Source organism: Rousettus aegyptiacus, unplaced genomic scaffold (assembly GCF_014176215.1).
Source record: "Rousettus aegyptiacus isolate mRouAeg1 unplaced genomic scaffold, mRouAeg1.p scaffold_m13_p_4, whole genome shotgun sequence".
In the NCBI taxonomy this organism is placed as follows: domain Eukaryota; kingdom Metazoa; phylum Chordata; class Mammalia; order Chiroptera; family Pteropodidae; genus Rousettus; species Rousettus aegyptiacus.
The window spans coordinates 84,204,161-84,219,002 of NW_023416307.1; the positions used below are offsets into that span (position 1 = coordinate 84,204,161).

The following is a 14,842-nucleotide window of genomic DNA, read 5'->3' on the forward strand; positions in this document are numbered from 1 at the left end:
GCCATGCTTTCTCTGAGGGTTTCAGATAAGAACTATGCATTGATGACCCTGGCGTGCCCAGGGAACCTTAGTAAAATGTGATATTCCTTAAACAGGTTTTTCTTCTTTTTAATCAGGCCACGGTTAATACCAATACAGCATTAAAGGTATAGCTATGAACCTATTAAAAAGTGAGCTGCTTTTTCCTTAGCTACAGCATCACCAGGGAATAGTAAAAGAAGTCAGAGTTTCTTGGTATGTGTCAAGTCCTTAAATTGCCTAGGAGCAGAGTTATACTCACAGCCGTAGGGAACAAGGCAATGAAATGAAGCTTTCAGATACCGTTTTTAGGATGCCTTTGCCTAAAGGGCGAGTGTGTCTTGTCCTTCAATAAGCATGTGTTGAGCCTTTGCTAGATTTTGGGGTTAGAGCAGTGGCTTAGACATACTTTCTGCTCTCAAGGAGCTCACAAAGGATACATGTATGGATAGATAGTGAATAAAGTGGCAAACCTTTGGGTCACGTAAAGGTAGACATGTCAGAGCAGGAATTAGGACAGAGTTCTCAAAGCAAAGTGACATGTAAGCAATACTTTGGAAAAAATATATCAATTTGGTAAGCAAGAAAGAGGAGAAGAGTATTTCAGGAAAAAAGACATCAGTGTTTATGCAAATCTGAGAGAGAATATCTTATGTTCTGAATGGTGGAAGGCTTAGCATGGCGAGCTCAGAGGGCATGTGGCAAGAAGGTAAGGATATCAGGTTAGAAATACGAAGGCCAAATTATCAGAGGTGTGTATTAATAGACTGAAGTATTTAGAATTATGTTTTATGTATGCTGATGAGAAGAGAGAATACTATGAACTGATTACTTTTTAGAGAAAATATTTATTTTAGTACTATGGATATTACATTAATGTGGAGAGAGACTAGTGTCAGGACACCCTTCTAGTTGTTGCCCATGTAAGAGATGTGAATGGTCTGAACTAAGAGATGAGATCGAAATAGGGGTCCATAGTGGCCGCTATGAATCAGATGAATTGTACGACATAGGGAACTGCCGAAGGAAGCTAGGTAGATTGCGTTAGGAGGAGTTTGCTAATGTGATAGGGTAAGAAAAGAGACTTTTATTTAACATATTAACTATTAGGTGCCTCTAGGATATGATGTTTAATTATTAATCAATTGAGATTATGAATTTGGAGCTTAGATGAAATAGGGATCAGAAATGTTTGGGTGTTTGATCAATATATAAACTATAATAGATAATATAGCTCAGGGATATTATGTGAAATAAAAGAGGTTTAAAGTGGAACTTAAAGGGGAACCCAACATTTAAGGAGAAAGAAAATGAGCCAAGGCAAATGAGCTCTAGGATGAGACTATTTGGGTTCAAATATCAACTCTGTTATTCAACTAGCCAGGTTACATGATTCTTCATGCAATGGTTATGAGAATTTTAAAAGGTAAAATCTGAAAAATACTTAAATACTGCCATATAGTAAGAACTGTGTGGTCACTATCCTTTAATTTTAGTATGAGTACAGTAGGTTGAGGAAATAAAACAAGTAAGTGCCAACATTTCCCCAATTTTTTTTAGAAAGTAGTTTGATATTTAAACCCATTTAAATGTAAAAATAAGATCTTTTCTATCTGCATGTTGGATTAGAAGAATGCCACATTTTATATTTTAGCTTAAATTTTCTAAAGAGAATATTATATGTGATTTGATGCATAGGTGTGTCTTATACTGACGAGTTCCTTCAAATAGAAAGTGACCTAATTGCTTTTTTGTGTTATGTCACTAGGTATGAAATCAGAGATGATCATACCTTGAAAATTCGGAAGGTAATGGCTGGTGACATGGGCTCATATACTTGTGTTGCAGAAAATATGGTTGGAAAAGCTGAAGCATCAGCTACTTTGACCGTCCAAGGTAAGGTTTAGGGGACATTACTCTGTGGTTGTTTTTTTATAAGAAATATAATGTTGATATTTGAAAAAAATATTATTTATTAGAGTAGTATATATTAAATATAGACTTTAATAGTGCTATTTCAAATAAATTATTTTGTCTATGGGAGCTTTATAAGTGTTTGTTATAGAAAATTGAATTAAATTTTCAAAATTATGGAGAATTCTGTCTTGGACAAGTAGAGAAGGGTCTTCAAACGTAGAACCTTTCTAATCTCATAATTAAATAAAAGCTATTGCCAAAAACTTTGTCTTCGAATGCAAACAAATCTGCCATTCCCTAAGATCATGTACTTTCAAGGATCTGTACAATTCGTAACACAAAAATGAGAAGATTCTATTCCCCTCTAGAATGTAAGATCCATCCATAGAGTAGAGACTTTTGCAGTCTTTTTCCGTGCACACAATACCTGTGACAAAGCAGACACTCAATACATATTTATTGAATGAACTGCACACTCTAATTTTGATAAAGATTTATTATTTGCTTTTTCCAATTCCATATTCTGTGGCCGCAAGTTTTTGAACGTCGGAGTCATGTCTTAAACTGATATATAGAAATGGTTCTGTCACCTCCTTTGTATTCATAATCCAGATGTTTTTCATTCTCATAATCCCTTTTCTCTTTTCTCCATGATGTCATACTGGTTATTTTTACTATGTCTCATCTGAGAATTTTCTCTCATTTTTTTTTTTCCTTTTTTAGGGACAAATTGTTTATTGTGGTTTGAGCGACAGTGAACCTCAAAAAACATTTTTTTGGTGAAAAAAAATTCCCCATTGACAAGTATATAGAGTAAACAGTGATCTGGTTTATCATTTAGCTTGTTTCTTGGTCTGACATTAGCAGCACTTGGTGCTGTCACTGTCTCCTCTAAGGCTATTATAAAGAAAAAGGTGGCTTTTGAGGGAGTGCTTCTACTGTGGGCTCTCTATAAAATAGCCTTGCAGGCTTTTTACAGTAGAAAGGAAAAAAAAGAATAAAGAATATTTCCTTCCTGTCTCTAAAGCTATTACATCCCACTTTGAGGTTTTTAGCTGAACCTCATAAAAACAAAAGAATTTTTTAAAAAAAGGAAAAGATCAAGAACAAACAGTGAATTTCTAAGACCTAGACTACTTCTCTTTAATCTAAGACTTGAACTCCACGTTAAGGCTAAAATTGTAAGAAAAGAAAACCCCTTTACTTTTAGAGAAAGCATAAATTTAAGAGACGTCAAATTCAAGTTCAAAAGCCCTCCAGAGGGAGTGAAAGTAGCTTGGGATGAATTCAAGACATGAAAAGGTGTGTCTGTCTCCAGGCAATTGTGACAGGGAGGCTGATTGTCTATCACATTAGTCAGAGAGATACAGTGCTGCACTTTATGTTTAAAGTACTTTACCTTGAGAGTCTGATGCTTTTATAAATAATAGTCATTCTGTTGTGTCTACAGTAGACATTGAAATAAAAGAGTTTCTTCTTGCAACTTTAAACTCAATTCCAAAGCTAATTCAGCCATGTTTTCCATATGGAATTCTCACTCCCTATGCTAGCATTTCAATGGAAATTGGGTGCAAATGATGAAATCCAGAAAATAACATGAGAAACTTAGTTCTTATTTCAACTGCATTGTGTTTTCTATAAACTTATGAGAGATCTGTTTATAGTTGAGAGGTATTTTTTTAAATATTAAAATATACATATTAATATCTGTTAAAATATCTTTAACATGCTAGAATAATATGCACAATATGTCAAAAAAAAAAAAAAGAAAAGAAAAACACCTGTCAAAGGAAACTTAAGAAGTCATACCTTTTTCCTTCATTTCAGATTAAATGTAGACAATTGCTAGTTACTACAAAGGAAACTAATCAGAAATGAATCCATTTATAGCAGAAAACAATTATAACAGGAGATTCAGTAGTGTAGTTGTTTTTGATTTATACATTTTATTTGCGGTTTATTTTTAGAAGGTGCTGTTTTAGTCAGTATGGGATTAGAAATAATTTCCCCTTTCCTCACTCTTCGTACAATGACTAATTTTGAGAATCGATGTTGGGCAACAAAGTTCTGTGCTTCAAGCAGAAGTTCTGGGGAAAAACTCTCTTAAATACAAGTGATTGATTTTCACCCTCAATATGGACACAATTAGTTACAATATTTAAAAATTAATTTGAAAATTACTTCTTTTAATTTTCCTTTTCTTTTCTCTCTTAAGATCCCAATTCTGTGCTTTTAGAGGCTCCACCTGTATATATATCCTTAAATATTCCTTCCTTAGCTCTAAGGATGTTTTTGGTTTTTCTACTTGTGCACATATCATTCACATTGCTTAGCTTGGTACTGAGCATCTAGTAGACACTCTATTTAATAAATACTTATTATAATTTGAAATATGCATATGGACTCCAGCTTTCTGCTTGAATGGTAGAAATATCACAGGGATGTCTTGGGAGAAATTCAAGCAGTTTCTGGTGGATTTGATCTTGAGTGCCAACAGTAGGTTCATTTGGATGAAATTTGAATAGGTTGTCATCTATGAGAGCTGCTGGGTTCTGTGTTTGAAAAGGAGCTCTGTAAAACTTAGGACTAGGCATAGTGTCCTAAACTTATCTGAAGTTTGCTGTCTGGATTTAATACTTAAACTTATCTGAAACTTGTTAAATATACCGGTTATCAGGCACGTGCCTGGAGCACCCAATTTAGGAGATCTGAATTGGGGCATGGAAATTTGTTTTCATTATTAATTTTTAAACAAGCAAGCTTGTGAATCCCTGAATTGAGGAGTTACTCCTGATGAGCTGATAGAAGGAATAAAAGGCTTTAAAACATTTCTTTAGAGTTTGGGAATTACCAGAGCAGGAACAAGTATGTTACAAAGAATTGTTTAGCTCAGAGCATAGACATTGGCATCAGATAGAATTTAGTTGAATCCTATCTATATCCTTTACCAACCTTGTGACCTAGAAAAGGTCATTTAAACTTCCTGAGCCTCAGGAAGTTTCCCCATGTATAAAATGGGTATTGTATATAAACCTCACAGAATTTTTATAAAGATTTTTTATATATGTACATAAGTATATCTATCTATATATATTTGTTTATAATGTTTAACATTGTTACAGAGTAAATGTTTTACAAATAAAAAGCATTATATTTATATTAGTGGTATTGCTATTGATAGTTTTATTGCTTAATTTTAATAATTATTGGTTATTAGTAAGAAAAATAATAATGTTCAGATAATTCTAGACAAGTAGTTCTCCTTCTGCTATTGTAAATGAGGAATCATATATGCTAATATAGTCATGATAATTTATTACTTGATATTACTTAAAACTCTTCTCAAATATAAAATATCATATTTTCATTAAAAAACACCTTATTGGCTTTTATAGTAAATGTGTTGGATCTTGTTAGTGCTGTCAAAACTAGTATTAGACTTATGTCGAAGTTTGACAAAATAGCTAAATTAATAAAAATTATGATCATTTGGGAATAGAAATGATTCAAAAACTATTACATTTTATGTGCAATGGAATGTTATCATTAAAGGGAAAACTTTCAGCACAGGGTATTTGACCTCAATTCTGATTCTCTTGCCTCCAAGAGTGACTGTTTTCCCATTATTTGGACTCAGCATTTCAGGTTATCTTTCTATAAATTACGGATATTTCTCAGTAATTAACTCATTCTAAGACTAGTAAGATTATCAATGAGCAAATATCTTCAAAAGCTGCTCCTTTATGACCACTTGGAAGCTTCAAAAAGCACTCCAAACCATGAGTAAAATATGAAGTCACACCCTGTTAATAGTAAGTCACTGTACCCCTAAAACCGATACACCGTATATATCTTACATATCATTGGTTGGATTACTTCTTCTTGGTCAGCAGAATGTGAAAGCCATTGAGCCAAATCTAAATATTGATTATTTATAATATAGATGATTTAATTTTACTTGGAAAAGAGGCAAATTGTAGTAAATGTTGGTGCTATTAAGAAGTTTCTGATTTAAAATATGTACATCCAAGCCTCTGTAAAATTTAGTCAATAAAAAGAACATCCCAATTTCATTAACCTGCATGTCCATTTTGGTATATCAGTGAAACTAATTGTCAGAATGAGACTCAAAGGTTCTGCAGTAATTTGACCTATTGAAAAATAATTGATGTTTATTACATTACCAGTAAAAAACGGTGAAGTAATACTTTTTGGAATGATTACAACAGGAAAAGTGTTTCTACTTAACACTCAGTTAACCAGAAAATGTAGTTGACCTGAACTTGATAGTCTGACATTTTCTGAAATAAGAAAAGGTTTATACCTATAAATTAAAACGATCCATGTTGTTATATTTCTACTTCATGTTTGTCTGCCTGTATTTCCTCCATACATATAACATCTATACACCTCCTCAGGAATTCTCTTTGTAAATGTAAAATATACAGACAAAATGAGGCATCTTTTTAAAGACATGTCATCTCAATTTTGATTTTTTCCATTGTTATATTTTCACTTTAATATCTCATTTTGACAAGTGTTAGGATTGCTGGCTCTGCCTTTGTACAAAAGAGTTATCTTCTGAACTGGTGTTTCATATTGTATAATGATCCCATCTTTTAAGGAAAAAAGATATATACCGAGTATTTATAACCATTTTATAGGTTGTGACATACCTGTAAAATATAAAATCTAACCAGAACAGACTAGATGCACAGAGGCTCCCTGCCAGGTTTTTAAACAGTGTACCATAGAAACTACTACAATTTATGCCTCTGGTTGGTATTCCAAGAAGGGTCACAGGTTTGTTTTATGTTTTACTATCTTACTCTAAACTGATTAGGTCTTTATTAAATGCTTGCCATATGGGGCTTGGAGTTTTGGGAATCACATGACACCCAACATAATTTTATTACTTGTTTTGATTTTTGAACCAATTCATGTTTAATTTAAAAAGCAAGTGCTTTTTTTCCCCCCACCTGTGGCTGAAGGTAGCTAGCTTTTAAGAAAAGCATGATGGATGCAGTTTCAAAACAATGAAAAGGAAAATAAAGGAAGAAAAGTAATTTTATTTACTATAGTATTAATATAAAACCCTTTAAATTAGTAATTATTTATTTATGATGATCATGATGTTGATAGCTTTTTAAGTAATTCTGTTTTGAAGGTTGATATGCCAAAAGAAAGAGAAACGATAAGGCCACAAATAGTTTAAAATCTAAATTTCTCCCACTTTCAAGTTTATCCATCTCCTCTAAGATTTCTTATGGCTTTTTGCTTCAGTGATATTCATTGCTTAAACAGGCAAACTAGATGGTATTATTAATCTTTCCACTCCCTTTCCAACTTTACAGATAAAGCAGCTCTTATTACTGTTACAATTTAACTTTCAAAGTAAATATGTGACTCTCTATCACCAGAGTGATCATGTTTCCATCACTGTGTCTGTCACAGGAAACCAAACTGAAAACGGACTTCCCTACACCAGCCATTTTCCAAGCAATCACATATTATCTTCACTGAGTTGAACCATTAAGAAAATCTAATCCCAGTTTTGCTTGTCTCTCTTTCAGGAGGAACAAAAAGACACTTAGTCCTCCTGTTTCCCTTTAGCCCTGAGTGCTGGGCCAGTGAGACACAGAAAAATGGGCATTTAGATCTTAGTTCACACGCCACTGCACTCCTCTGCAGGCCCCTCACAGGGACCAGTTATTCTTTCAAGCTCAAGAAACAGTTGCTTTTCTGCCCTTTCAGCAACTGCTCTGTTAGAAGAAAAGGCAGATGCCAAACAACTCTGGACTAGGAGATGCTCTGCTACCAGACGAATAGAATTTCTGTGAAATCCCAGCTCTTTTTTCATAAGTGCTTGTCCATGTTTTTCTTCCCTGATGTGAAATTACTCTCTTCTGTCAACCTCACCCCATTTTGTTTTTAAATTACAAAATATGATATCATGAATGATGTTTCTGCTATTCCTTTAAATTTATATTGTTGGCATACAATAGGAATGTTCAAATGAATCATCCAAAGGATATGCATTATCTTCTGTTCTGAAAAATTCTTATTTTGTCTGAGGCTTCCCATACGTATTTATGCCTACTATGCAGTGAAGGAACAGAATGCTTCCTCATTAGGATTGATTAGCCACTGACACCTTCTGGAAGGCTGAGCCTTAAAGTCTGAGATTGATAAGAGACCAGGGAGACACAAAGGTAGGAAAAAAAAAAAAAGACTTAGGCTCTCTTTTGGCTGACTTAATTACTACTAATGGGATGTTTTCTAGAGCTTCTTTCTTTGCATGCTAGTGAACCACATACTTCAAACAAGAAGCTTTGCTAAAATATCTCAGGCACTGAAGTTTATAATTGACACCTATGTGATGTCCCAGTGAACTAGGATTTGAACAGTAGAACAGTAGTTATAACTTTCAGTAAAACAAGAAGCAGCTATCAAAGCTATATTTAAGCTTTTAAGTTTTTGCTAACCTAGAGTGTGATTATTTATTTACCAGGAAGTAGTACTGATGCAGTGAAAATGGGAGCAGACTAGGCAGCAGAAGCTGAACTCTCTCATATTCTCTATTCAGTTGAAGGCAATGCAATCTGTAGGTACACACCAGTAGATAGCTGGGGTGTTGTGGGGTCGTTCTTTACTCTCTTATTTATCATAAGCCAGCCATCACAAATTGCCTTTTAAGTATTTTTCAACTCTCTGACTTTTTTATCATTACTTTAATTCATTCCTCTCTTGCCTCCAACTTGTCTCATAGAATCTGTTCTTAATACAATGGTCATCTACCGAAAACGCAAATCTAGGTAGATTAGTTCTATCCAAAAAAAAAAATTGTTGTAGTTCCCATCTCTCTAGAATATTGTCTAAAGCACTTACTAGTTCTCTGCCTGGCTACCTAGTTCTCTCTGTTGCTACTTCCTCCAGTCTAATATTACTGTATTGTTGAGATATTTTTTCCATGCACATACTATGTAGCTTACTTCTGGGCTTTTCTTTATATTGGTCTCTTGATCTAAAATGTCCTTCCCCCTACTTGCCCATCTCTGCTTTCTAAAGGTTCCCATTGTTGGACTCAGCTCAGATATGCATCCTTCAAGAAGCTTTGCAGACAGTCCCTCCTCAGTGCAGGTTAGGGATACCCCATTCATGGACCACTGGGATGCTATTGTCACCCTTATTTCATCCCTATGTCTGCCTCACTTGACTAGGAGTTCTTTAGAGGCACACTTTGTTTTCTTAACTTTCTTAGTCTCGTTGCTTGCTGCAGTCTTAGGGGCAACCTTGGTGCTCATACATCATTTTCTGTATAAGTGCGTCAAGAACTGCCCTATATGTTAGCTGTAGGATCCTGGGCAAGTCACTTCTGTTCTAGGTTTCAGTGTTCTCATCTGCTCAAAAAATGAATATACATATAATATAAACATCAATGAGCTGATATTAAATAAATTAAGATAATAAAATAATTATTCTCATAAAATAGTTTGTGGGTTATAAATTGCTTATGCAGAAGCAATTATTGTTGTGATTATTTTTCTCATCAAATTCTTCCCAAATAATTAAAAATTGATCAGATTCTCAGTAATATTTATTTTTTTCATAGAGATTTGTTTATTTCTTAATAGCTACTTATTGTAAAGTTTGCTAATTGTTTTACTTTTCTGCAAAGATTGTTTTCTGTAACTTGTTGATATTGAGATCTATCTTTGAAAATTATTCCTTAGTATTTCTTTGGAAGGTGTTTTAAAAAGACATCTTTTCTCCTCTTCCTTTTCCTCCTCCTCCTTCTTCTTCCTCTGCTGCTGCTGCTAGAAAATATTCTGTAAAACAGAACTAATAGCACAGTGTTTTCTGACAGACACACTTGGATTCACATGCTAAACATGCAAGTTATTAAATTTTTTATTTTAAGTTTTTTCATTAGTAAAATGGGGTGAAAATGTCTCTCTCATAAGATTGTTGTGAAGATTAAATGAGCTCATAACTACGAAATATTTAGTACGTTTTTTGAAGCATTTAAATGCTCAATGAAAGTGGAAGTGATGATGGCATAAAGGAGGAGGAGGTCACCTCAGTGATGTGATTTTGTATGTGTCAGAATCAAGATTTGGTGTACTTTTAGTGTTCTTAGCTGCCTATCACACTAGCTATAGATCAAAATTAGGGTCTGAATCATGTGTGCATCTTCCAAAATACTTTTCATAGGCATACAGTAAGTACTTTTTAAATAAACAGTGACTATCAAGGCTTCTGTAACAATTGGTAATACATGTCAATTTTTATTCTAGATATCTCAGGTAATAGTAGATAAGTGAAGTATAATACAAAAAAAATTCTGCTTTTGGTTAAAAACCCTTTTTGTTTGTATTATATATGATGCACATACATACGCACACATTTGAGACATAATGAGTTTTTTTAATTAACCACATCCATAATTAACATAATTTCTTTTGATTTCTAAACATAATTATTATTCTTTCTGGTATGTTCAATGCTACTAAATTTTCTGACAGAATCAATATTGAATCCCTTCACTGCTTTTTTTACAAATATAATTCATATATTGGAACAATTTAATTAGCTGGAGGTAAAAATAATTTGGATAGGTGGTCCCCAGTAATAATTTACATATAACTTAAAACTTTAATAGTCTGAAAATGGATCAGAAGTCATAACCCACTAAAAGAAATGTGTATCTGTGCATTTGACCATTTTCTAAGATGTGAAGTAACAACTTCAAATATAACCAAAACACATGGTTGATCTCATGTACTGTAACATATTTTGTGTGTGTGTGTGCGATTCTTTTTTCTATTTTTTCTCTTATGGATCAATAAATAATTATTTCAGAATGTGTAATTAAAATTTATGTACAAGTAAAACAGTATAGCTTACTGTGGATTTCATTGCGAGTACTAGAGGATAAATTTTAATAAACTTGGCATTCAAAAAACAACTCTGGGGTAAAGAAGGCTTATTTTGTAAACTAGTGATTTCAATATATAGGGTTCATTATGTTTAGTTTTATATAAGTATATGAGATCTTTGTGTAAGAGTCATATGACTTTTTAAGAGTTTGTATGATATCTGGGCATAAAAGAAGTAATGAGAGAAAAAACGGGCCTTTGAGTTCTGAATTTCCTTCCTTTGATGTAGTCTTCATTTAAATCATTTGTTGGAACAGTTTGCCTAAATTGCTGATTTCAGAAAAGCTGCCAGTATAATAGTACATTGTTTCTGACCATTAACACAGTTATTTGAGTCAAAGCCAAAACTAATAGTGTCAGGGGGCCTTTTTGCAGGTTCAAGTTAGGTTTACTACAATCCGAGATCCAGGTTAAGAACTGTGAGTTCATCAGCATTTTGATGAAACACATATTATAAGACCCCCAAAGCTTTTCTTGATGACATTAAGAACCTTGAAATGTGTGTGATATGTTTGCCAGATTCTGACAAGATAGAGCAGTCTGGTTCATTGGAGAATGATTCTTCATGACATATGGCAATAATCCACAAAGGCCTACTAAAATTAGTGGTACTATAATAAACACTGCTTCAGAGGTTGGGAGATACTCACATACACACACACACACACACCTTTTTATATATTGCAATTCTATATTTTATATATAAAATTATAGTATATATTTATATATTAGAATGCACACACATCACAATGTTATATTTATTTGCCAACTCCTGTATGTATGTATTGCTACTTTTCATGCTGAACTCAAGTCTTATTCTGAATGCCTTATAAGATTTGTTGTGGATTTTTTGTGATTTGTTGTTGTCACTGTTTATTTTGTGGTTAAAATAATGATTTAAAAAATCAATAGACAATTTTAAGGGCTGATGAGAAAAATAGATTTGAGATTATAAAAAGAAACCCCAAGAAGACAATGTGTTAGTGGAGACCTTTAAAGAATCAGTATTGCCAGCAGAGCTCTTTGTGAGCAGACTGAGAGTAAAATGCCTTCAGCCAAGAGGTTTAATGAAGTCCCACTACAGAATTTAACAAGAGGATGATTTGTGAGAATGGCTCCCTCTCCAAACTATTCTGATCCAGTGGTGTAAATAGGACGCTGAGCTCCACTCCTGCTGACTTTTTTTTTGTCATGCTATTTGATTTGATTGAGACCCAGCAGTATTATAGTCTATGATTCTTTTCCTTTTTTTTTTTTTTTTTGTAGGAATGATAAAGAATTTCTTGTGTTCTTATAGCCTTTCAGAAATAGCCATTTTAACCCTAATGACTGTTGAAGATGTGACATTCTCTTAGATTTCTTTCATTTCTCTTAAAGGTTTTTGGTTACTTTTAGTTATTTCAAACAAACTGATATAAATCTTTAAAAATAATCAAAAGGAAAAGCATTCACCACATGGCCTTCCTACAGAGAATTTGAAACTCTCTCTTAATGTATGTGCCAAGCAAGTATTTGAAGAAATAGCAGAGCAGTCAAGTACAAGAAATAATTGATATATAAGATGAGTCTGTGACAAAAAATGGCATAGCACCATACTAGTAAATAGCACATCATGGGCCTTCCATTAATGTACTGAGCTTTACTGTGATTTATTTATCTATGTAACAGTGGGTAAGGTTTTCTCCTGCCCCAGTTATATAGATATATGACTTAGCAACTGTCTTTAACAACCTACATTCTGAAATTATGGCATCAATATGAAAATATGTAATTGAGCTGTGTGAATTTATACAATCTGAATAACTTAGCCTGAGAATGAAATTTGGAGAAATACATTTATTTTTTCGCCCTAGTCATTGATGGGCAGCTCAATTTAAAACATTAGATACATTACCAACAATCTCACATAACCTTAAGACTTGTGATTATTTTGTGATGTTGTATTTCATTTAATGTAAAATAATTAATTCTAAGCTAATCCACACTGATAAATTCTATTTTATCTGGAATGGTTAGGAAATAGTGATTGATATTATTCATTGTTTAAAAGAGAATAATCATAAAGCAAATAATTGACATTAAGAGCACCTTTTTCTTATGATGGAACCTAGATAAATTAAATATGCTAAACAATTTAAAATTTGACTTTTTATGCATCCAATGAATTGATTTTTAACTAAATATTTTATAGGTGTACACAACATTGATAATTATGTAAAACAGGATTTATTCTTGTAGATTCACAAATCACTCCAGCATATTTTAGACATAAGGGTCATCAGGAGAATAGTTACACTTTACAATTAAGCAGATGCTAGCATCTTTTTAGCCTTAGTTCAGTAATTTAAAAATATGATACACTATTTAAAAATTATTTTAAAAAGATTCTATATAAATTGGAAGTGACTATATCATACCTAAATTTTATAAAACTGATTAAAGCACCACGAACACTTTAATTTGCTTTTTTCCTGTTATTATCAGGATTTCATAAATAATGTGCCATTATAAATACATGTGTAAAAAATACTAAAATAAATATAAGACAAAATATAGCTGAGTAATTCCTTTGTACCAGAATTGTGAGGGTTGGAAAATCCATAAATGGTCATTAAAGTTAGCTGTAGCTTTAGGGTATTTATTTTGTGCAGTTGATGTTATTAGGAGAAAATTTAGAGCATTGCACAATTAAAACTGATAAATATGGCCATTTTACAAAGGGGCTTTTAAACAGTTAACTTTGTGGAGGGTAAAATAGTTATTTCAAACAGTGTTCTTTTTAGGTTATTAGTAAATATGAATACCACCCAAAGTCTAATCTTCCATCACCATATATTTAAACCCTCTTTATCCTTGACATCCTCCCTTCAGCCCCATTCTCTGGTGACCACCATACTGTTTTCTGTGTCTATGAGTTTGTTATTTTTGTTCTTTTGTTGCTTTTTGTTTTATATCCCACATATGAGCGAAATCATATGGTTCTTTTTTTTTCCATCTGACTTACTTTACTTCACATTATACTCTCAAGATCCATCCATGCTGTCACAAATACCAATTTTTTTATTCTTTTTTTATGGCTGAGTAATATTCCATCACACACACACACACACACACACGCACACACGCACGCACGCACAACCACATCTCTTTTAACCAATCATCCCTCAAAGGACACTTAAGTTGCTTCCATGTCTTGCCTACTGTGCATAATGCTGCAGTGAACATAGGGGTACTTATATTTTTATGAATAAATGTTTTCAGATATTTCAGGTAGATATCCAGGAGAGGAATTTGCTGAGCCATATGGTGGCTATGCCAGTTTACATTCCCACCAGCAGTATATGAGTGTTCCTTTTTCTCCACATCCTCTCCAATATGCAATATATTATTATTAGCTATAGTCTCCATGCTGTGCATTCCATTCTCATGACATTGATTTTATAACTGGAAGTTTGTACTTTTTGACCCCCTTTACCCATTGCAACCCCATCAGTCTGTTCTCTGTATCTATAAGCATTTTTATAAGTTTCACATGTAAGTTATAGCATATGATATTTGTCTTTCTCTGACATATTTCACTTAGCATAATGGCCTCAAGCTTCATCCATGTGGTTTCAAATGGCAAGATTTACTTATTTTTTATGAGTGAATAATAGTCCGTGGGATATACATACCACATTTCTTTATCCATTCATCTATTTATGAACAGTTAAGTTGTTTCTATATATTGGCTATTGTAACTAATGCCACAGTTAACATTGGGGTGCATATATCTTTTCAAACAAGTATTTTGTTTCTTTGGATAAATACTTAGAGGTGGCATTGCTGGATCATATTAGTACTTCTATATATTTTTAATTTTTTACTTTTTGAGAAATCTCCATACTATTTGCCATGGTGGCTGTACCAATTTGTGATCCCACCAACAATGCACATGTGATCCCTTCTCTCCATATCTTTACCAATAG

At 33.1% G+C, this 14,842-nt stretch overlaps 1 protein-coding gene across 12 annotated transcripts in view; it reads left to right on the plus strand.

The window, feature by feature from the left end:
• ROBO1 (roundabout guidance receptor 1) overlaps positions 1-14,842 on the plus strand; it is a 1,005,278-nt gene that overhangs the window by 897,099 nt on the left and 93,337 nt on the right. For all 12 annotated transcript variants that reach the window (XM_036218858.1, XM_036218857.1, XM_036218860.1 and 9 more), the window contains one exon: positions 1,787-1,914. In XM_036218858.1, the coding sequence (XP_036074751.1) occupies positions 1,787-1,914 (128 nt within the window). The remainder of the gene's footprint in view (positions 1-1,786; positions 1,915-14,842) is intronic.